At 45.2% G+C, this 23,187-nt stretch overlaps 1 protein-coding gene and 1 long non-coding RNA gene across 4 annotated transcripts in view; one reads left to right on the top strand and one right to left on the bottom strand.

Moving 5' to 3' along the window:
- Positions 1-23,187, top strand: part of PRKCE (protein kinase C epsilon) — a 496,436-nt gene that overhangs the window by 395,654 nt on the left and 77,595 nt on the right. For all 3 annotated transcript variants that reach the window (XM_014833277.3, XM_044772359.2, XM_070512147.1), the window contains exon 11: positions 14,731-14,885. In XM_014833277.3, the coding sequence (XP_014688763.1) occupies positions 14,731-14,885 (155 nt within the window). The remainder of the gene's footprint in view (positions 1-14,730; positions 14,886-23,187) is intronic.
- The window catches only part of LOC123286559 (uncharacterized), a 58,889-nt gene continuing 39,104 nt past the window's right edge, over positions 3,403-23,187 (bottom strand). The window contains exons 2-3 of the long non-coding RNA XR_006529058.2: positions 14,551-23,187; positions 3,403-12,430 (exon numbers count right to left, since the gene is read on the bottom strand). The exon at positions 14,551-23,187 is cut by the window's right edge and continues 22,947 nt beyond it. This is a non-coding gene — a long non-coding RNA (uncharacterized lncRNA). The remainder of the gene's footprint in view (positions 12,431-14,550) is intronic.

The raw sequence follows: 23,187 nt of genomic DNA, 5'->3' as shown, positions 1-23,187 counted from the left end.
ATGTACAGCGTGTGATTAATCATCACATAGGTGGTTTAAGTTCTGCCGTGAATTCACAAGAGGAGGAATTCTTTAAATGCTGCCTTCATTCCAAAGGCATCACCAAGGTGAAGAATAGGAAGTGTTTGATCTGTGGAGAGGAGGGACTCGGAACAGAGTTGTCTGGATGTTTCAGGAGTGGTCAAGAACAAGGAGTGGTTGTGATATGAAAAGAAATCAACTCAAGTAGGAAGTCAGGTTGAGATTTAGATTACCACCAGACTGGGGGAGGTTCTAACCTGAACTACTCACAGTGTGATCCTCTGGACTAGCAGCATGGCATCACCTGGGAGCTTGTTAAAAATGCAGAACCTCAGGTCCCAACCTAGAACTACAGACTCAGAAGTTTGGGGTATGGGGCCCAGGAATCTGTTTTTTAAGAAGTGTCCAATTGATTCTTATGCATGCTAAAGTTTGCAAAACCTGCCACTGATAATTTGGGCTTTGTTCCAAATGACAATGGAGACCCTTTGAAGGCTCTTGAGTGGAGATGCGCCATGTTCTTTAGTGAGCTGACAAACCAGGGCATTTGGGACATTGTCGCTTACGTGGAAGCCTCATCAGTTTCTCACTTACCTACTGCTCACCACCTGCAAGATGAAATCTCTCCAAATTGCTAGTCATGTAACTGTTGAAGTTGAAGTCATATAATTGTTCTTTGAAGTGGTTTCTGAAGGCTGAGGGTAGGTCTTGTCTGGGGGATGATGGCATGGTATGTATCTATGGTATATTTCTATAAGTAGGGATTTTTTTTTAAGTGTGTGCTTTGCAAAAAATATTTAAATCAGCAACAATAACAAACACCTGCATGGTGCTTTATGATTTATAACATAATACTCATTCAGTATGTTCTGACCATTTAAAAAATCAGTTCCCACTATTTTGAATCAGTTCATTTATCTGGCATTTATCGGAAAATTCAGATTTCCACATTACAAAGTTAATGTGGACTTTTGTAAACCAGTAAACCTTTCTAATGGGAAAGGATTTTCCAAACTACATCATGGTATAATAATTAATACCAATAGCATTACTGTTATAATAATAAAATTAGCACGTATTTTTAAGTCTTGGCATAAAGAATTTTGAATATTATTTCAGTTTTACTTGGTGACTTTGGTATAATAATGCCTTCAGGGCTGTAAGAGGTTAGGACTGCTCTCCCTAATTTTAATCGCCCCAGATTGACAATTTTTCGGTCAATGCTAGCAGTCACCTATTCCATTTCTTTCCCACCTCACTGGTCCAATAAGCTAGGAAGAATGGAATTTTCCTACGGTTAAAATCCTAACCTTAGTTTTGCCTACAATATCACAAAGTGGTCCCTGGCCCATGCACTTGAGAGTAGTGTTAGCTTCTGTGATCATGGATCACATGAGTCTTGGCACCAGTGTTTCCCCCACTTAGGGGACTCTTTTCCCCTCACAGATTCACAATGGTAGTCCAGATGAGGGAGTTTGCCAGAAAGCAGACCACTGTATAAAAGACAAGACATTGTGTTCACCTAGACTTTCGACTGACTTTAGAGAGGACCAAGGGTTCCAGAGAGAAGAAGAAATCCCTGCCATGCTCCAGAGTTTGTGTCCTACAGATTCAAGACCACCTCTATGAATACAGCCTGAGCAGAAGCTTAACATGCAGACCTGAACACACATTCTTGAACCTTACCCCCAAGCACCTTTATTTTTGATGTATGAAATGTGATCTCTATTGTCAGCTTTGTTGAATGATGCTGAGGGTGACTCCTGGTGTAATGGAAAGAGCCCTGGCTTTGATTTGAACCCAGACCTGAGTTCAGATCTGACTGTAGTGCTCACCAGCTCTGTGGCCTTGGGCAAGTCAAGTAACTCGTCTGAGCCTCTGTTTCTTCATGGAAAATGCAGCTATTAACACCTGCTTTCAAGATTCTTGCATCAGTGCAAAAGTAGCTCATGCTTCACATGCAGTCGGTGCTCAATAAATGATAGCCATTATTAATCTAGTTGTTCATTGTGTCTTCACATTAGCCTTAGATTATAATTTTCTGAGGAAAACAAAAAAGGCCAAAATGGAGATGGTTTGCTTCAAACAGCTAGGTTTCCTCACTGTTCCTTAAGGATACCAAATGCATTTTTATCCCTATACCTGCATGGTCTCCCTGCACCTGGAATACCCAAACCCTGCTTGTTTTAATGCTCTCCTCCCTTTCAGTCCCAGCTCTTCTGTGGAGCCTTGTTTCATTATTTCTTCATCATAAATCCACAAATAATAAAATGCCATCCTGTAGTGTTAACTCTTATTTCATTGGAGTTTTTCATTCCTCCAACTACATTGTAGCCTTTTCGAAAGCTCTCTGTAAATACAAATTAGTTGACTAATTTGAAATTTCTCCATCACTGAGCCATATGCAGCCACCAAATGGAGGCTTGTGAATGAAGAATTAGAATATTTTCCTGAGGAATTCTTTTTGGACCAGGCACCTACAATAAGGATAATCTATTATAATTTTCCATGAAGTAGGTGCTATCGGATCTTGATTTTACAGATGGGGAAACCAGCACCTCTGTTTGTTCAAGTTCATGTGGCCAGTAAGTAGCTGAGCTAGGATTTGAATGTAGGCAGTCAGGGTCCAGAGGCTGAGTTTGAACCACTGCACCATGCCGGTGAGGCTGTGGTTGGAGAAAGCTATCAGAACATGTATAAACACCCACTGACAGAACACCACGAACAGGGGTTGACTACAGTTAAGTCATGACTGTTGCAGTTGATGTTCTCAAGCTCCCAGATCATTTGTCTCCTTTGTGGCATTAAGAAGTCTGTTTAGATAATGGATTTCTACGTTTAGAGAAACAGGCCTCCCATCCAAATTGTCAGTCCCCAGTCCATATCAGAGCTGTGACTCGCTCCTGAAACTCTAGCTTGATTTGTCTATATCACTACCTTCCCAGGTCGTTAAGAACAGAGGTTTGTGAGCAGATTAAACACAGGCTGTTTTGTTCTGCTCCTATGAGCACCTACGCCTGCTTAATTCAGATGGCATGGTATTGACTGGTCTGTGCTCACAGATTTTTAAAAAACAATCCATGCCGGAATCTAGCTCCTTCTTACAATAGCACAACGGTGGTTAAACAATTCTTTGGAGAGGACCCTGTGTTATTACACCAAATATTTATCAGTTTACCTCACCGCACTGCTCAGCATTCAGAGTAAACCTGGGCAGAAGTACGGAGATCAAAGAAATTAATAATCAAGAAACCTCCTTGCACGCTCTATCTGTCATCAAATGAAAGTATTAGTGAAGTGGTATGGAAATCCTCTCCAACGTGCCTGCAGCCACCAGCCATGCCACTTAAGATTGAAAACAATGTGATCAAGTGTTCAGAATCCACAGGATTGAGTTGTATGCCTACGTTAGTGTATTATTTCCAAGTTGCCAATTTCCTCCAGATTAGCACATTTTCATTTCGGCTTTATTGAAGGAGTCAGAACATGAAAGGGGATTTAGCACAGTGGAGATGTCAACCATGCTTTCTTGCCATCATGGAGTGGTTTATTTGGTTCAGGGCAGCCATGCATATGAATCCCAACAATGTGTCTGTAGGACTAAAAGTCAAGCCAACTGGGATGGATAGAAAGGAAAAGACAAGAAATACAGTTATGTAGTGAAAGCACAGCTCTCTAGCCAGAGGTGGGAATTTCGGGCCCTTGATTTGATTCTGCATGGCCTTACAATTGCAAAAACATAATATAGCATAGTATCAGCTACACAGTGAGTGCTTCATTATGGCATTACTGGAATGGCTTGGATGAGCCCAGCATGGTGTTCAGCATTGTAGGGACACAGCCAGATGCAGGAGGCATGGCCCTGGTCACTCCAGGAGATCCCTCCTGTTGCAGAAGGCTATGGTTTTCATGAGAGTGTACTTTGTCTGTCACAGTGTTGGCACGGAGGAAGGCTAGAAATCACTAGTCCAAGAAGTTACTCTCTAGTTGATTTACCAACACACGAAACTCTCACAAAAAGACTCAGAACAAAATGCAATGGCATCACCAAATTTTGATGTTAGAGGGCACCTCAGCTGTTGCCTATTCAGTGGTTCTCAAGCCTCACCGATCATTAGAGCTACCTGGGGAATCTAAAACTAAATGGACGTTCCCAGCGCCCGTCGCAGAATCGGAAGCTCTGATAGAGGGACTTGGAAATCTGTATAATTTAAAATGTTCCCAAAGGATTCTGCTACTCAGCCAACTCGTCTGGTCTATCCACTCAGTGAACAAAGAGGGTTTCTGTTAACAACCCTACAAAGTAGTTATCCGGCCGAGGCTGGCATCCTCCCGTTAGAAGGAACTCACTGCAGAGCAAGGCAGCAGAGTCCGATGTCAGACAGAGGGATGGAGTTCTTAGAAGTCTTGCCTAGGCTGTAACAAAAGGGGCCTCACCGTATTTTCTACCCATTGGTCTTAGTTGGGTCCCCTGCAGTAACACAGATTAAATTTACCAACATGGCAATCCTTTAAATGTTTTAAGAGAGTTTCTCTTCAATTCATCCCTCTGTTTGATAGCTCATTCATTTGTTCATTCAGTTCAGATGGTCAGCATCCTCTAAGAGTGGATTGATTGAGGCTGACCATTGCTACTTCCTTCAGCTGCTCCTCATAGGTCCCAGCTTCTCCTCACCCCTCCGTTTGCCTTCCTCTGGATGAACTCTAGTTTGTCAGTGTCAGATGTGGTGCCCAGAATCAGACACTGCACTCACCATGTGGTCTGACCAGCAGAGTCCAACAGGAGCTACAGGAACAGTTGTTATTGTGTTCTGCTTCTGCTAAAGAGTTTTGTGAGAATAACCAAGGGCCCAAACTGGTGCAGACAGAAAGCTCTGTAGCAGATCAGAAAGGGAAAAGGTCGGTGTTGGCTGAACTTACGAGGCATGAGCCAGGTCCTGGTGAAGAGGTGCCATCCTTCCGGTATTCCGTGTGGGGAAATAACGTTTCCTTGGATACCCAGATAATTGCTGCTCAGGCCATGGTGTGCACGTATTATCTGGTCTGCAGGCTAAGCAGACGCTATCACTACATCGTCGCTTGTTGTGTGTAGAATCAGCTCTGACTGCCACACCGAGTCAGGGACTGTGAGGGGGCACCTTTCCTCTCTTCTCTGTATAGTGTGATCCACCTAAATATTCCCACCTAAGCAGGCTGTTTCCTTCTCACAATCGAAGGGGAATGTTGATGTATCTTCTCTATTTAAGGTCAGCTACCTGGTATTTGCTTTTCTTTAAAACTGTCACAAGAACTTTGCGTATTCTTTGGAAAGGAAAGAAAAGAGGAACTACTGTGACGTTGACAGCTGGTTGCAAAGTGAACAATTCACTTAACTGGTCAGTTGTTTTGTATACACAAAATTGAAAAAAGTTTCCTTGATTGCTTTTCACTGAATAGACTGGTCATTTTAACATCAATGCGGGTACATTCTAATCCCCTGATTGGTTAGCAGCATTTCTTTCTAAACAGAATTAAGCAAGCAAGCAAAGAAACAGAAAAGAAAGAGAAAACAGCAACAACAATAGCAGCAGCAATAATATGGCTCAAGGATCGACCTAACCCAGGACTGCAGGCTTGATTTACAAATAGTAGGTGCATGAGCCCCCTGGAAATCAGCCCTCAAGGATGACCTCTGTAAGTGCTTCTTTTTGTGGTGGGCACAGGAAGTAATAAGGTGACGTGTGAGTTTCTGGAATCAGAGTGGCAGCTACATGGGCTGCTTCAATTCTGTGTGAAGTGCGTCTCTAGCATCTGAGCTGAAGACCAGAGAGACTCACTTAGTTCTTTTTTACTGAGCTGCACACGCACTGAACCTAGACTAGATGGGGATACACAAGAAAGGGGCATCGTGAGCCCCATCCATTGGGCACTTACATCCTGCTAGGAACACAGGAAGGCATGTGCATGGGAAACCATCAGCGTTTGATGCAGTCACACAGTGGATTGGAAGGAACAGCCTGAGCTCATGAGAAAAGCATTAGTAAAGGACAAGACTATGACGAGAGCCTTGGCTGGGTTGGGGAAATGGGATTAGAACAAGAATACTTTTATTCCTATGCTTAAAGGAATATATACTTACTATACTTTTATTCCTACATTTAGAAGGAACATTCCACAGGTCCTTAACTTTGGCTCCAAACAGCTGACTACTGGTGACAATTGGCTCCTGTGAGCAACTGATGTTTTCTTTCTGTTTAAATTGTCTCTTGGTATCATCAAGGACAGATTTGGCCTATGTCACCACCTTGCTCAGAAACGACAGACCAGATTCTAGGTGGGCAACAGGCACACCAGGGCATGAAACATCTGCAAGATGACCAGGCTACTAAGTTGGGCAGGTGAGTGAGGGACAAGGTTCCTAACACCTCACTGCCCTCCTGGAGTCCAGGTCAACAGCCAGGGACAGAGGACGATAGCCACATACTATGCCCCAGGAGTGACACTTGATGGAGAAAGCCACCAATGGGTGAAACCAGGAGAAAGCCAGGTACTGTAAGGTGATGCTGAGGTACCAGATATTGATGCTTTGATGATGCAGTGGAAGAAAAGAAAGAACCTCAGCAAAAGCACGCCACTGTACTTTTCATTGGCCGTGTTCCCCATCTAAACCCTCTTAATTCTGTCGTTTTCAAAGAGCTGACTAAAGACAGGCTGTTATTCCTACTTAACTTGAGATGCTGCTCTTATTCATGGCAGGAGATGGCTCAGGTGGTCAGCGTTGTCAAGATGTAGCCTATTTGGGGGCTATTCCGTGTGTACTGTCATATCATGTGATAGAAACTGCTTTTTCATAAGATGTTGATGACCCCTACAAAAGGAAATTGTTCTCTGATGTGCTGAACCAAAACTTCTCCCCTTTCCCCTGGCTTTAACACACAGATGAAAGTGTCGAGGGGCAGGTTGGCAGGAACTTGAAGTTGTTCCCTGGGCTAAATGCAGCTCTAATTTAAGGCAGAATATGTCTATTTGAACTTTATTGGGTGAGTCAATTTGCTATAGCTTTAGATCACTTTAAACTTGGGGCAGCCTGTGTAAGTCAAATAATCACTGTTTTGTTTTGTTTTGTGTTGTGTTGTTTTGTTTTGTGAGGAAGATTGGCCCTGAGGTAACATCTGTTCCCAATCTTCCTCTATTTTGTATGTGGGATGCCGCCACAGCATGGCTTGATGAGTGGTGTGTAGGTCTGCGTCCAGGATCCAAACCTGTGAACCCTGGGCCACTGAAGCAGAGCATACGAACTTAACCACTATGTCACTGGGCTGGCCCCAAATAATCAGTTTTAAGCAACTGGAAATACAGATGTACATGAGTGAAGTTTATACCTTCTCAACCAGCAGACTTTCTTGTGGAATTTTTACCATTTAGCTGATTCTGATCAGGTTAAGGCTTGCCCACAAGAAAACAATCGTCTCCCCTTTTACCCAAGTAGGGTGGACTCTACCCTCTGTAGCTTACAGAAAATCATTATAAGAAACAGCCATGTGAAAACCCATTCTGTATTTTCTGTACTACTATTGGTGTCGATGGAATTGCCTGTTGCTATAGGAATTTGCTTGAGATAAAGCTGAGTTTGGGGAAAGACCACAACAAGCTCGTTACATTTGAGCAAGGCCTTGAACAATGGGAGATGGAAGGAGGAGAAGGCCTGTCAGAAGAAGGGCTGAGCATGTGTGAAGGTAATTTTTTTAAATAACGTTATTCAAGTGATAATTATTATTGTTATTGCAGAGGAAAATTTACATCACTAATCATAATTCTTATTCGGAGGAGACTCTCATTCTCTGTTAATTGACTGGTAAGTCTCCCGTAAGAAGAGAAATCCTTTCTTGTTATTATCCACACCTCCCTTTCAACAATACGTAGTTGACAGATCTGTGACACTAATTAAACAAGGCTCTGCCTGTCGTCCACATACGGTATGTTTGCCTAAGAGCTGGAAGGTCCCACTCGTTATTGAGTGTTTTTAGTTATTGTGATAACGACTTTCTTTGTGGGGAAATAAAATTCATTTGGCTAAGTTTCCCAAAGTTGTTGGATCTTTCCTCTGGTTCTACCAAAGAAGTGTGACTAAGAAGTGGGAGGGTTGCTTGTTCTTTTTCAAAGGTAATGAAACATTTAGGTCAGTGGAAATAGGGAGGAGATGGGATAGCTTCAGACTACCTTCTTCCATTCCATCTTGAACTCTGCTTCTAGAATGATTTTCCTTAAAATTCACTTTAGTTATGCTATTTTACAACTCAAAAGATTTCTAGGGTTCTTTAAATCCCACTTGTGTTTTCAGAACCACCTTCCCCCTACCCCACCACCCAGTGTGTCTCCTTCCTACCTATATCTAGAGTTTACGCACTGTTTCCTAGGTAGCGAGTTTTTTCACTGGCTCACTCCTGCCCTCGTCATCCCCACATGCAGTGTTCGTTTTTGCTTACCTCCATCGTTCGAGGCTGTGCTTCTAACTCGCCAGGCCTTTTCCTCCTCCCACCTCCCATGGTCCAAGACTTTACTCAAGTGAGGTCTTTCCCCTGGTTCAGATTTGTCTCAAACAAATCCCCATGGTAATGGCCAGTTCCATCAATACCAGTTGCATTGTGGAAAATAAAATATAGAAAGGGTTTTCCTACAACTATTTCTTATAATGACCTTCTATTAGTTCTAAGGCCTAGATGATAGGCAACTCTTCTCTAGGGCGGCTAAGAAGTTAATGACCCCGATACATAGGTTTCACAATCTGATTTGATGTAGGAGTGTTTAGCACATAATAATAGATCATTTTGTGTTGCTTTCCAGGGTTTCCTAGTTCCTGGAAACCAAAGCCATGGCTTTTGTCATCTTTATGTCCCACAAGCACCTACCCCCAAGGCTAGGCACCCAGGAAAGACCTATTGAATTGATAGGTTAAATAATGTAGACATGGAGGGGAAAAGGAGATGTTACAGAGTGTGAAGTGAAGACCCATGATTCCCTTGAATGGTACGTTGGGGAAATCGTTCATCCTGTCACTGGCACATCAAAGGCAGGCCTTGCCAAGTCCAGTCTTTTGTTGGGCACGCATGTGAAATTGATTCAAAAGCGATAGAATCTTTGCACATATAAACAGCCAACAACTGATGGAGAATGTGCGTCCAAACAAACCCAATTGGCAGGACATGCAGTGCCTCGGAGAGGAAGCCTCTGGCTATCCATCACACCTTGAAAGATGAACAGGGAGGGCCTAGTTTTCCCTTCAAAGACAGGAAAGCTTAGCGCTCTGGGAAAATGGAGCCCAATGGGAATTTCAAACACACACGGTGTGGCCCTTCCGGCTTGTAGGTCATTATTAACTATTCTTACCCAAAATGGCCATGATATACAATCTCTTTCCTAATTTTATTATTTTACTTGCTATCACAAGACCGTAACTTTTTAGACATTCAGGTGAGATTAAGGGAGGAGGAGGTGGAATAAGGCTTTTAAAATCTTTGATTACCTCAGAAAACATATTTGCTTACTTTACCAGGAAGTTGGTTTTTTGTTTTGTTTTGTTTTCTAATGATGCCAAGAGGGGATTAACGAGTAGCCGCTGGGTTTACCAGCTTTCTTTTGATTTCAGTTTATGTAATTAAGCAGTTCCCAGAATGACTGAGGTTCTCACTCTGCATCAAAATATGCTTCTCAAATGTGTTAGGTGTGGAGGTCAGAAACAGTCCAGGAGCACTGAATGGAGGGAAGGGAAGTGGAAAACTCAGCTTGCTTTAAAATGTCCCTAACGATGGAAAATGGGTTGCTTATGTTTTGCGGCCGTGCACGTTGAGCTGCACTGAATAGAAAGCAGGTTAAAACTGAAGCTCAAAACGGGCCAAAGTTAGAATAACTCAAAATGAGGTTAACAATAGAAATAACCTGGGAAAACCAACTCTGGTTTACTGTGGAATTTCCAGCAACCAGAGCCTCGTTCGCGTTGGGTGTTCAAGAACTCATGCATTTGACAAAGACATACTGGGAACCCACTGTGCGCCAGGCTCAGTTCTTGTTGCTGGTGGACAGTAAGGAATTAAGCCAACAAAAATCCCCTCCTCCTGATGCTCCATGGAGTGAATGTTGGATGAGCAGGTTTTTACTGAGCACCTCCTGAGGTATGGCGTTCAGAGCTCGTGGTGAGGGGAGTTGCTGGGAAGAATAAGGTGTGTTCCTCAAGAAGCTGACCATCTCACTGGGAAGTGAAGACAGCTGTCCATGGAACAAAGGAACTGTTCAAAGCTGTGACTGAATACTGGGCGCCGATACACACAGACCCCTGGGTGAAATGGTCAGAGGGGGCACCCATCTCCAGATTCCACAGGTAGGAGGCAGGCTCACAGCAGCGGGCCGACTCGTCTTTAACTCCCCAACAGTGAGAATTTGCAGATACAAACGTCAGAGCGCCCCTTGGCTCCGTTTCTCTCTAATAGCCCCCTATTTCAGTTCTTCTACCTACAGTGATTATTTTTAAAGGGAATTATAGCAGCTTTTCTTTTGGGGTTAGGCTAATTCCCTTACAAACTAACAGGGCAAAATTACCAACAGTTCCTGCCTTCGTGAAGTATACAGACTACTGGAGAGCATAGCATAGAACAGGGAGATTTGACCTTGTCAGAGAAGTCAGGGACAGCTTCCTAGAAGAAAAGATGGCTGCACTGAAATCTGAAGGATGAAGAGGGATTAACCAGGTCAAAGGAGAAGGGAAAACATTATGGGCAAAGGGAGCAGCATAAGCAAAGGCCCTGTGGCAGGAGGGAGTTTGCTGTTGGAGTAGAGGGAACAAGGGACCGCTGGAAGGGAGATGACTCAGAAGAGGTAGATAGGGATGGACCATACAGACTGTGAGTCATAGTAAGGAGTTTTCTATTTATGGCAAGAGTAACAGGAAGCCTTTAAAAGAATTAATCAGTAGAATGAGGGGAGGAAGGAGGATGGATGACAATCAGATTTTCATTTCAGGAGGCTAACTCTGCCTGCCTGTAGTGTGATCAGCATTTAGTGGGGGGACAGGAGTCAATTTAGGGAGCATTAGTACTTATAAGAATCTAGGCAAGAGACGGATAGGGCCAGAATGGCAGCCAAGATGGTGGTGGTGACAGAAAGAAGTAGACAAATGTATTAAGTACAAAGGTATTAAGTACAAAGGTACAATAGATAAAAGGGACGTGTCGATGGATGTAAGGGATGAGGGAGGGGGAGGTATTAAGAAAGACTTCAGGTTTCTGACTTGTACAGCTGGCTAAACGATAAAGCCCTGCCCTGAGACAGGCGCCCCAGACGAGGACCAGTTTGCTGGGAGAAGATTGTGGAGTCAGTTTGGGACGTGTTGGGTTTGAGTGCCTTTGAGGTGTCCAGAGGGAGATGTCAGAAACACAGGTGGATAAATGGGTCTGCAGCTTGGAGGAGAGGTCTAGGGTGCAGGGAGAGGTTTGTGAATCATCCGAGTCAAGGTGATGTAGATTCTGGGCATGGATATCACTCAGCGAGTACAGCATAAAGAAAGGAGAGAGCCTTGAACCCAGCCTTGTGGGATCCCAACGCCTAATGGAGGCAGAAACAAACCTGCCAGAAACACAGGGAGAAAAACAGCCTGAAAGTCAAGGGGAGCAAGTGTTTGTTGGAAGAGGAGGTGATCAGGGAAAAATGCTGCTGAAAGGACAGGAAAAAATGAAGACTCAATAATGATAATAGTAACAGTATAATACCGTTAGTAACAATAGTAATAGGCAATCTTTATGGAACCAGGCATTTTAACTTAGACTTTAATCCTCATAAGAAGTCTGTAAGGCAGGTCCTATTATCATCCTCATTTTTACAGATAAGAAAACTGAGCACAATGAGAGAAAGTCATTTGTCTGAGGTCACACAGCCAGTAAATGATGAAGTTGGGACGGGAGCTCTTCTTCCTCACTCCAAAGCCCCTGTCCTTAAATGCTGTGTGTCCAGTGTTAGAGAAGAAAATGGGAGGGGAGATTTTTCTTCTCTTTAGAGATTTGGATTCTTTCCAGCACAGCCAAGGAAAAATTCCGTTGTTGATAAAACCCAAGTCCAAGTTGGTGGCCATGGAATGGCACTGCAGCAGTTGTTCTGATGGTGTGGTTCAGCTAGATTAGGGCAGTGTGGAACGCATGACACAGCTGTACTTGCTGTGTGAAAGCCTTGCCCCAAGTGCTCTAGGGCAGTGGTTCTCAAAGTGGGGTCCCCGGACCAGCAGCATCAACATCACCTGGGAACTTGTTGGAGATATGGATTCTGAGGCTCTACCCTAGATCTTCTCAATCAGAAACTCTAGGCAGGCAGCCCAAGGATCCATGTTCTGACAAGCCTCTGTGTGATCCTGATGCACAGGTTTGAGAACCCATGTTCTTGGAGGATCCTTGAAAAGCGAAAAAGGAACACTTGAATAACTTACAATCCATATATCTCACAGATGCCAAACACCTTGGCAGAAACTAGGTGGAAGAGAGTCAGTGGTTCTCAACCTTGGCTGCACATTGGAGTCATGTGGTGGAGCTTTAAAAACTGGTGTGGGCCTGGCCCAGTGGCATAGTGGTTAAGTTCACGCACTCTGCTTCAGCAGCCTGGGCTTCGCTGGTTTGGATCCTGGGTGCAGGCCTATGCACGGCTTATCAAGCCATGCTGTGACAGGCGTCCCTCATATAAAACAGATGAAGATGGGCACAGATGTTAGCTCAGGGCCAATCTTCCTCAAAAACAAACAAACAAACAAAAAACCTACTGATGCCTGCATACCACCCTCAGAAATTTTCATTTCGTTGGGCTGGGGTTGGCCTGAACATTCAATTTTTGCAATGAGGATTTGAATGGGGATTGGACTATTGAATGAATGGTCAGCAAGGCAGCCTGTGTACTTCTGAGTACAAAATTGTACTCTGGCGAGAAAATGAGGCAGACCTGGAAGGGGTGGGGCAGGGCAATGGGAGAGAAGCTAGACCTTAGGCCCTCTGTGGATACCAGTGAAGCTGAATCATTCTGGAGATTGTGGTGGGGGAGAAGGTAGTCTGAATACATAACAATCCTTAACGATGGACTTATTTTCAAAGAGACGCCAATAATAAAGTAGATATGCTATCAGGGCTGCTTCATGAATGAAGACGTATCATTGTGATTTTTACTTAGTCCTAATGGAAATAATTTTACTAATTTTGACTGAAAACAATACGTTAACATCCTCCTGGGAGCTTCACTTAGAAGGTGTCTATATGTTAAGAATGTCCTCTTCTCCTCTGCGCTCTCAAACATCACTGTTCCCCCTTTGCTCCATGAACCTTCCTCCCCAGCCGACCTGGTCTGACCTAACCATTCTCACTCTGTTCCTACATCCCCCCTCACCTCTTTCTTCTCTCAGGGCCTAGCCCCATCTAGACTCTGCCATGGCCCCCCACTTCAGAGGGCTCCCCCTTCTCCTAATCCTTCCAGCACCCAGTGTCTTTAAGGCACTCTGCTCCTATTTTGTTTCCGTCATTCTGCCCATTTCCCATCTCTGCCCCTGGATCATAAGCCCCCCAGGGACAGTGATGGCGTCTAATTCTTTGCCTCCTGCCTAACACAGCATCCCACACTCTACTTAGAAAACAGGAGTCAAGAAAATATGCAAAAGTGAATTTCAGTCCATCTTCTTCCCCCATTGTCACGGATTGCTGGTAAGAAGTCCCTGCTTCCAGTGAGATGGGACTGTGGTTTGGCCATTTGAAGGCTGCCTTGAGGAAAACATCCATGGGAAGCACGACAAGGTGGGAAGCCCAGAAGGAGCATCCCCCAGAGTGAAAAGTGGTCCTCACAGGAAGGGGCTCACACAGTCTCATTAGTCCATGTTACTTTGTATTACTTTCCTAGGACTGCCTTAACAAATTACCAAAAACTTGGTGGCCTAAAACAGTAGAGGTCTATTCTCTCACCATTCTGGAGGCCAAAAGTCTGAAACCAGTGTCACTGGGCCGAAATCAAGGTGTCGGCTGGGCTGTGCTTCCTGCAGAGGCTCTAGGGGAAAGTCTTTCCTTGCCTCGTCCAGCCTCTGGTGGCCACCACATTCTTTGGCTTGTGGCTGCATCACTCCAGTCTCTGCCTCTGTGGTCACGTTGCCTTCTCCTCACTTCCCAAATCTCCTTCTGTCTCTCTTGTATAAGGACATTTGCATCTGCATTTAAGGCCCACCAGGAATCCAGAATAATCTCTCCATCTCAAGATCCTTAATTAATCAGATCTGCAAAGTCCTTTTTTGCCATCTAAGGTAACATTCGCTTGTTAAGGGATTGGGACATGGAGATCTTTTGGAGAGGCCGTTATGCCACCCACCATACATCAAAGGTAACTGGAGCCTCCAAAGGGACACTTGTTCAAGGCCATACTTCAAGGCTGTGACAGCAGTCATTCATAGGCCCAGGTCTCCTTTCTGTCAATTTTGGGCTTCTTCCACTAGACCAAGCTAATGCCCATAAAAGTAAGACAGAGAGATTTTAAAATAACACCTCATACCCTAATTCGTGTGCGGTGTTCATTCGTCTCCTCTCCGTATTGTACGCCACCAGGATTCACCCACCTTCGCGCCTTCTTCCCCTTGAGTCCCGGTTCTGTTACGTTGGACTCACAGTACGCTGGTCTGTGTGGGCAGCTGCAGTGGAGTCAGCTAAATGGCATTGTCTCCTCTCCTTTCAGGACCGCCTCTTTTTCGTCATGGAGTATGTAAATGGCGGAGACCTCATGTTCCAGATTCAACGCTCCCGAAAATTCGATGAGCCTCGTTCCCGGTTCTATGCTGCAGAAGTTACGTCAGCCCTCATGTTCCTCCACCAACATGGAGTCATCTACAGGTAGCTCTTCTCTCTTCCTGTCTCTCCTGAAAGCAAAAGAAATAAAGAATTCTCCAGACACTTGAACTGATTTTGGCTCTCACCCAACTGGTCTCTTAGCAACCTGCTTTAGATTAGTTGTTTGTTCCAACTTGCTTACAGAGGACTTTTAGGGGGGCTGTTTATCACTGTGAATGTTAATATTTGAATAGCCCTAGAAGATCTGACCAGTGTTTGTGCCAGTTTTGATTGAAAGCCCAAGCACGACATTTTAAAGGCTTGGCGCCGAGTGACCTTGGGGTGACCTTCATTTCTCTCTCTCCCCACCCTCTTCCTTCAACATCAGGGCATTCTCTTTGCTTTTTCCTCCTGTGCCATGAACTTCCTCCCCTTCCCAACCCCTTGCCACTTCCTGAGTTTGTTTGGCTTAGTTGTCTCCAGCAGATAGAATCAGAGAAAGAAGAGTTACTTGGGGGGTCTCAGGGTTTATGATCTGGGAGGGGGCGGGGAAGGGATCTAGACAATATCCAACAGGAAGTGACTCTTTGCAGATCATCCAGTCTCTTATTGCTGCCCTGTCCCACTTCCAAGAAAACACAGCACACACACACACACCCACACACACACACTAATTTTCCAGTAAGGGAGCAAAACTATTTACGCAGGCTCTTCTGTGAGGTCAGGAATTCTGGGAGGAGTAAATATTTATAATTAGCAACAAGAACACGAAAGTTCCTTAAGGTTTTTTCAATGACTGTCAATTTCTCTACTTGATTTTTGCTTCCTCCTTTTCTTTTTTTTTTACTTTTTAATTGGGTAGAAGAATAGCTGGCTTGGTTTAACCCAGAACTTAGTCACTCATTACAACTTTCCTGACCCGCTCCTGGGATCTGTGCCCTGCCTAAATGTTCTTCAAGGCGTTGTGACCAATGCACACCCCAGGCTTCCCTTCTGACTGACATCTCTTAGCTTCCTAAACTATGTGTCTCTCTGCTCATAAATAATCAGTGGCTCCCTATGGCCTGCATAGTAAAGCCCATACTTTTTAGCCTGCTCTTCATGGCTCTCCATGTGGTGAGTTCATGTGTTTGTTTCCTATTTCTGTGTAACAAACTACCACAAACTTAGCAGCTTGAAACAAGACACATTTATTATCTCACAGTTTCCGTGGGTCAGGAGTCCAGGCACAGCGTCCCAGGACCCTCTGCTCAAAGTCTCTCTGCTACAATGGAGGGGTCAGCCAGGCTGCATTCTTTTCTGAAGTTTGTGGTCCTCTTGTAAGCTCACATGGTTGTGGGCAGACTTCATCTCCTTGCAGATGCACGTGGCTTGCTTCTTCAAGGCCAGCAGGAGAGAAAGTCTTTCCTGCTTTGAGTCTCTAACTTCAGAGAAGGCCTGGGCCCTCTTTGAAAGGGATCATCAGGATAATCTCTCTTTTGTTTAACTCCAAGTCAAATGATTAGGGACCTTGTTTGTACCTGCAAAATCCCTTTGCCTTTGCCCTATAATGTCACATAATCGTGATAGTGGTATTCCATCACATTTTCCACATTCTTTTGCTTACAGGGAAGTCACAGTTTCCACCATACTCAAGGGGAGGGGATTATGGGGTTAAATCACACGGTGACTCATTGGGAGTCACCTTAGGTTGTGTCCACTACGGCCTAATATACCTTTCTCTCCTCACTTCCCACCACACCTTGTTTTGAACCCACCAAGGTTCTTAGCTTTCCTCAAACTCACCTGCCGATTCCCAACTTCGCTGTGTTCATGCTTCCTCCTCTTCATGCCCTCTCTCCAGCCCAGAAGCCCCATGCCATACTGCCTGCCTGCGTGAAGTCTTCCCCCACCAGCCAGAGTGAGTCTCTCCATCCCCCACACTCATTTGCAATTTGGGAATGAATCGCAGTTTGAGGCTTTCATTGCTGCACCTACCGCTGTTCACCTGGTGTTAGGGTGAGGCGGCGATGTGGCTCCTTCACCAAGTTGCAAAGTTTTTTAAGGGCCATTCCTTCTTCTTCTATTTTTTGTTTAACCCCTCAGTCTTCTTTTCTTATTTTACGTGCTCTTCTTGTCTTGCACATCGTAAATAGTCAACAAATGACCATTGACTTCAATTAGTTTAAAAACCTAATCTCTGCCCCCAAAACAGCTTACAAACTAGTTCAAACCACAGGAGTTAGAGATGTGAAAAGATCACCCTTCCACAGGGCAGTGCATGGTTAGGTGCCAATGGCAAGGAGAAGAATTGTCGTTCCCTGAGATGTCATCCCCATACCATCCTCGTTAGAGTGGGAATAATCATCCACAGTTGACTAACTGGGATTCAGACACACCTTAAATAATTGGCCAGAGGCCGCACCTGGTAAGTGACAGATTTAGGAAGTGGAACTGACTGATCAGCAGGCCCATGCTGTGCACCCTGAGGATCGTTACCCTGCTTTTCAAGTCTGGGTCTAAACTCTTTAGCTTGTCATTCCAGGTACTCCAAACTTGACTTTCCCTTTCTAGTTGTCTTCTCCTTTCCACTTCCCCAAATGAATGCTTCCCTCTCACCACACCTGTGAACGCTTTTGCTCCATTGGCTTCTATGAGCCATTCTGTCTCTCTCCCTCTCTTTCCCACCTCCCTGACCATTTCTCCCCAATCTCTATAGCACCTGGCCTGGCTCCTTCTCCCTTCCAACCACCTTCCTCTAGATGCTGGTTTTCCCCAGGGCCTTCATCCCTCCTTATTCTTACTCTCAATACTCTCCCTGAGCAACTTCAACATTTGCATGCCTTCAAATGACTCCTGTGTGCCGGGGACTCCCATGTCACTATATCCAACCCCTAGTTATCTTCAGAACCCCAAACAAGATCCCTCTCTCACACTTCTCCTTTAAGGCTTGACCTGCAAGCCCTTCTTTCTTCCCTGGCTAGTTTGCAATCATTTACTGACTTGACTCACTCACTGCCTCTTGGTTTTCTGCCCTCCCATCTATCAACCTTCCCCTCCTTTGCTACCCAATATTCTTTTGTTTTTTTTAAAGATTGACACCTGAGCTAACAGCTGTTGCCAATCTTCTTTGTTTTTTTCTGCTTTTTCTCCCCAAATCCCTCCAGTACATAGTTGTTTATTTTAGTTGTGAGTCCCTCTAGTTGCGGCATGCAGGACGCCGCCTCAGCGTGGCTTGATGAGCTATGCCATGTCTGCACCTAGGATCCGAACCGACGAAACCCCAGGCTGCCGCACCGAAGCACGTGAACTTAACCACTCGACCACGGGGCCGGCCCCCCATTGCTGCCCAATATTCTTTCAAAACAAGGGCTGATTGTCACATGTTCCCCTTCTTAGCATCCTTCAACCCTTATAAGATAAAGTGCAGGCTCCTTTGCTGGCCTTCAGACTCCTGCACGCCCTGGCCCCAGGGCTTCTATACACAGCTCTGTGGTTGGGCCTGGCATAGAAATGAAGGACATGGGCCATGCTTGGGAGGTGGCATCCAGGCCCACTCTGCAGGTGTGGCTGGCTTCAGCTCAAGAAAGGGGTGCTTCTTCTCCCCAGAGGAAATGCCTTTTTTTGTTCCTCACAAGGACACCATGTGTGCTCACAGGGCTCTGCTGGCCCCCAATGATCTTTTGACCTTTATCACCATTCTCCTAGCCATGCATCCCACCCTCTGGGTCCTCCAGATTATTAGTCTTTCTCCCCTGAATACCATTCTCTTTCCTTTCTCTGAGTCTTTGTCCCCACTGTCCCTGAAACTCCCTTGCTCCTAATCTGTCCTGATCAGTGATTGGTTCCCAGTTCACATCCATGGTGTGACTGCCTCAGAGCCCCTGGAGTAGAAAATACATCGATTCCATCACAGTGGAGGAGGGGACAGATAAGGGCTGCAGGTGAGGAAAGAGTGGCCGTGAGGGATGATTGCTGAGGCTGGTGAGGGGTACATGGGGGTTCACTATTCTGTCTACTTTGGAGTATGTTTTAAATTTGCCATAGTAATGATCATTTTTTTAACAGAATAGCAATTCAGGGTAACATTTCTAGAGCTTTCGATTCAGTGGGTCTGGTATGGGGTTTAGGAATCTATCGCTTTTTAAAGCGTTCCTCAGGTCTAGAAAAATGCCATTCTGCCTCCAGGACTGTGTGAAGTGCCCTGCTCAGTGAGGCCTTCCCTGACCGCCCTGTTGTGGCATGATGCCCTCCCTGGGTGACAAAATCTCGCTGTACCAGGTGTCTGGCAGGTTCCTTTTGCCGACCTTGTATTTTTACTCATTTTACCTATTCTGTGATTAAGGACCCACATGAGAGTGCTCACCTAGTTGGCCTAGAACAGTACCCTAGTCATAGTACCCTAGTCATAGTACCCTAGTCATAGTACCCTAGTCATAGTACCCTAGTCATAGTAGGCATTCACTAAATGTTTGTTCTCCTGCTCTGTAATGCTCCTGAGCCTTCCAGTCCACTGCATTGCTGCCTCACGGGTGTGTACTTCTCAAAAGTCTGTGTTGGAGGCATTCCTAGCACACAACACGCAGTTTTTCATCCTTGACTCTAAAAGGCCCCCCATGCCTGCATCTCTCCCATTTTGTGGATTAATGAGGACCACGTGCTCTCTCTTTCCCCGGTTGCTTTGTTTTAAGCTGCTGTCGGAAGGGCCATCCGGGGCGGTCAGTGGGCAGCTGGCTGGAGGGGCTGTGAGTGTGTGTCCTTGCCCTTTGCCTCTGGCTGTCGTGAAGTCCAGGCAGAGTCTCTATTCTGTGTGAGGCAGGGTTTATTTAGGAGATTGGCAAGACCGAGTTTTGGAGGCGGAACCCCAGTGCCGAAGCTGAGACTGCGTTTTCCAGCCTTCCTGCTGGAACTTATACACAAACTAATTAGCAGCTAATTGGCCAGTGTTCAAGAGCTAAGGCAAGTAGTCGTTTCTCTGGCTGGTGGCTCACACTTGAAGGAGAGCCTACGCTGAGAGCACGGCCCCTTTTCCTCTGGTCCCTCTCTGGGTCAGGTTCCCTGCACTGGGCAGCACGGGGCACTCTCTGTTCCTGGCCCAGCATTCCTGGGCCTCCTCTGTGTGCTGAGGTGGAAGAGGCATGAGCTCACCATGTGTCCACTCTTCCTAACTGTGGCTTTTAAAGATCTCTTCCCCTCCCGTATACATCACACACCCTGTGAGAGGTGGAGGTGTTGAAGGGGGGGCCTTCTTTCCAAAGTTGATTCAGAGACCTTTCTCCATTTGTGCATCACGCTTGGTGCTTGTCCGTTTTTCCCTGAGCTGCTCAGTAGCAGCGGCTAACCCTCAGAGAGCACTCTTCTGTCCATGAGGCAAGAGAGAGATTCTGTGACCTGCCTCAGACAGAGAGGGCAGCCGGGGGCCCTGGGAGAGAGCTGAAGGCTTGGCAGACCGGAGTGTATCTCCTTATTCTTTCACAGTCCAGAAGCCAGGAACACCGTGGCAGAGGGTGGTGAAGAACATGGCCTCTGCCATTCTGGCCAAGCGCCTTGACACTTTTTGCCTCAGTGTCCTCATCTATAAAGTGGGAACAATAGATGAACCTGTCTCGTGAGGTTGTAGGGATTTACTGACTTAATGGGTCTAAATAATTTTGAATAGTGGCTGTCACACAGTAAATCCTCAGTAAAGGTTAACTAATCGTCTTATATCTTGAACTGACTTTTATTAAGATGTATTGAAAGAACATTGAGAGGTTTTATTCAGCCAGGGCTTCAAAGGGATTCCTGGAATCACATTAGAAGAATGAATTCCTCCCTTCCTTCTTATAAAATTGAATTCCTTTTCTTAAATGATAAAAGTAGTAGTCATAGGAAAAGTAAAAATGTAAGCAGTCAAGAAAGGTATAGGGGCTGGCCCGGTGGTGCAGCGGTTAAGTTCACACATTCCGATTCGGCGGCCCGAGGTTCACTGGTTCGGATCCCCAGTGCAGACGTGGCACCGCTTGACAAGCCATGTTGTGGTAGGCGTCCCACATATAAAGCAGAGGAAGATAGGCATGGATGTTAGCTCAGGGCCAGCCTTCCTCAGCAAAAAGAGGAGGATTGGCAGCAGATGTTAGCTCAGGGCTAATCTTCCTCAAAAAAAATAAAGAAAGAAAGGTATAAAGTCCGTTTTCCCTTCATCAATCTCATAGTGACCTAGGGTAAGACAGGTAACAGTTTCTAGGGAATCCTTCAGGAAATCTTCTTTAGCAAGGTACCGAGCCTCTTTGTGACTGGTTTCCGTTTGTGAAGTTCAGGTAGTGCCTGCCTCGTCTCCTTCGTCAGGTAGCTGGCAGTGAGCGCTGGAAGTCAGACGGTAGAGGTAGAGGTGAAGGATGTGAAAGAAACGGGGAAATGACAAGGTGTTTTATTTATGTAAAGTATCACACACAAACAAAAGTTTTTTTAATGTATCACTAGTGATTAACATTTGTCGCTTCGGGCACTCAAATTTGGTCTTTATCCAGCAGAGGAGGAAGTTGTCAGTTATAAAGCTCTCCAGCTCCTTTAATTCCAAGGCTTTCGATCTTCAGTGAGCCATCCTCATCACCTCAAGAGGCAGTCTGCCCTGGGTGCCTGTGTGTGCCTGGTGCCAGAATTGGGGGGCAGTGGGGAGACAAGAGGAGAGAGAAGGGTGTCTCTGCTTTGGCCCCATCTAGATCGCTCTGTGCTCAAGAGGTGCTTAGAAACAGCTCTCCTTGTTGACGATGATGTTTCTAAAAAGTCAAATAAGAATTAAGAGCAGGGTCGAAGATTTAGTCAAAACCTCAGAGCTCCTTATAAACCTGAGTCTTAAATGTCTTGTCCTCTCCAAGGCTGGGGGAAAAGCCCAAAAGGAGGGATTTAGGAAGATTTCCCCAGAAAGAGCTGGAGACATACTGAGGTCTCTAGCTGTGCTCTCCGAGCCAGGCCTCCCTGAAAAATGCATACGGCGTTGTGACATCAACAGCAGTCTAGCCTTCCTGCTGGTCGAAAGGGGGAATTGTGTGCCTAGCGTGGGGAATGATATCCTGCCTTCATTCCTGGAATCGTCTTGTGCTGTCAGCACAGTTGGGCGTTTCCTACTTGATGGAGGTCTCTGAAGGTCTTGAGTTAGAGCCTGTGTTAATAACTGGAAGGTCTCATATTTAGAGTCTCATCTTCTGTCACTATATTTTCAATTTAATGCTAATACAAAGCAGGGGAGGAGGAGGAGTTGGGAGAATTCCTTCATTTTTCCTTCCTCGTCTTCTAAGACCTGGCCCTTGGAAAATCACTGAAGGCCCTTTGGGATCTTTTTCCCCCACAGAGCATTGTTCTCAGCTGTCATTGTGGAAAATGATGTTTCAGTGTAAAACTCCTAAGGATCTAGGGGCTGAGTGTGCAGTGGGAGGAATCTCAAGTGTGAATGTTGGACCAAGGAGGCCTTAGACACCATTGAACCCAACTCCATTTTATAGAGGCAGAACTTGGGAACCAAAACTGGGCAATAACTCACTCAGGTTTACACAATAAGGTGTTATAAAGTTTGATTTTTTTTAATCAAAGATATAGATAAAGATTCAAACAATTCTGCAAGGTATTTAAAGGAATAGATAGCTGTTTTCTGTCCTACCTCCCCCCCAATTTCCCCTTCCACAGAGACAACCACTTGCAATTCTTTTGGCTGACACTTTTGGTATGGACCTCTGTATTTCTAAATGACATGCTTTTATTATTACTTTTTAAAAAATTTATTTGAGGCATTATCTAGTGACTTTCCACTGTGGAAGTGAGAATTTCGTTTTCTGCCCCACCTACTACCTACTCGCCTTCCCACCACCTCCACACACCCTTCCCAACCTCCCATCCTCTCAACAGAGTTTACTGTAATTTTGATTAAATGAAAATGCACTATGTAGATTATTATGACTGTGAAATACTATTTGGGACCAAGCCGTGTGGTAAGGTATGATTGCTTTTCCTTTCCTATATATTTCTTTTGCTGGTTTTCCCTGGAGATAATAATTATCTCTTTGTTGCCTATGTAGTTATTATTAATTTGACACAAACTCTCTACAAATTGTCCACATGTCCCTTCAGGATGTTCAGGTGCAGTAGGTCTTCTGTCAACATCACATTTTGGGATAAATTCCTCTTGGAGCCCTCTGAGCTGCTACAGTCTGAATGGTTGCCCCCTGTGTGTGCTGTAAGCTGTCCTCCTGGGGTCTCCCCTCACTATTGTCCTAGCACTTCCTTTTGCCTCTCTCCTGTGTGAAAGCTCCTGTCTCTTGTACCCCAGGTCTCCTCTCTCTCTCGATATACTCCCTCAATGTGGTGAAGCACCCCCAGCAGTTTTCTAGAAAGTGTATGGGAAGTAAGTTTT

The sequence above is a fragment of the Equus asinus genome, chromosome 6 (genome assembly GCF_041296235.1).
Source record: "Equus asinus isolate D_3611 breed Donkey chromosome 6, EquAss-T2T_v2, whole genome shotgun sequence".
In the NCBI taxonomy this organism is placed as follows: Eukaryota; Metazoa; Chordata; class Mammalia; order Perissodactyla; family Equidae; genus Equus; species Equus asinus.
Note: the sequence above shows the minus strand (reverse complement) of the source record. Positions and strands in the feature narration are given on the sequence as shown.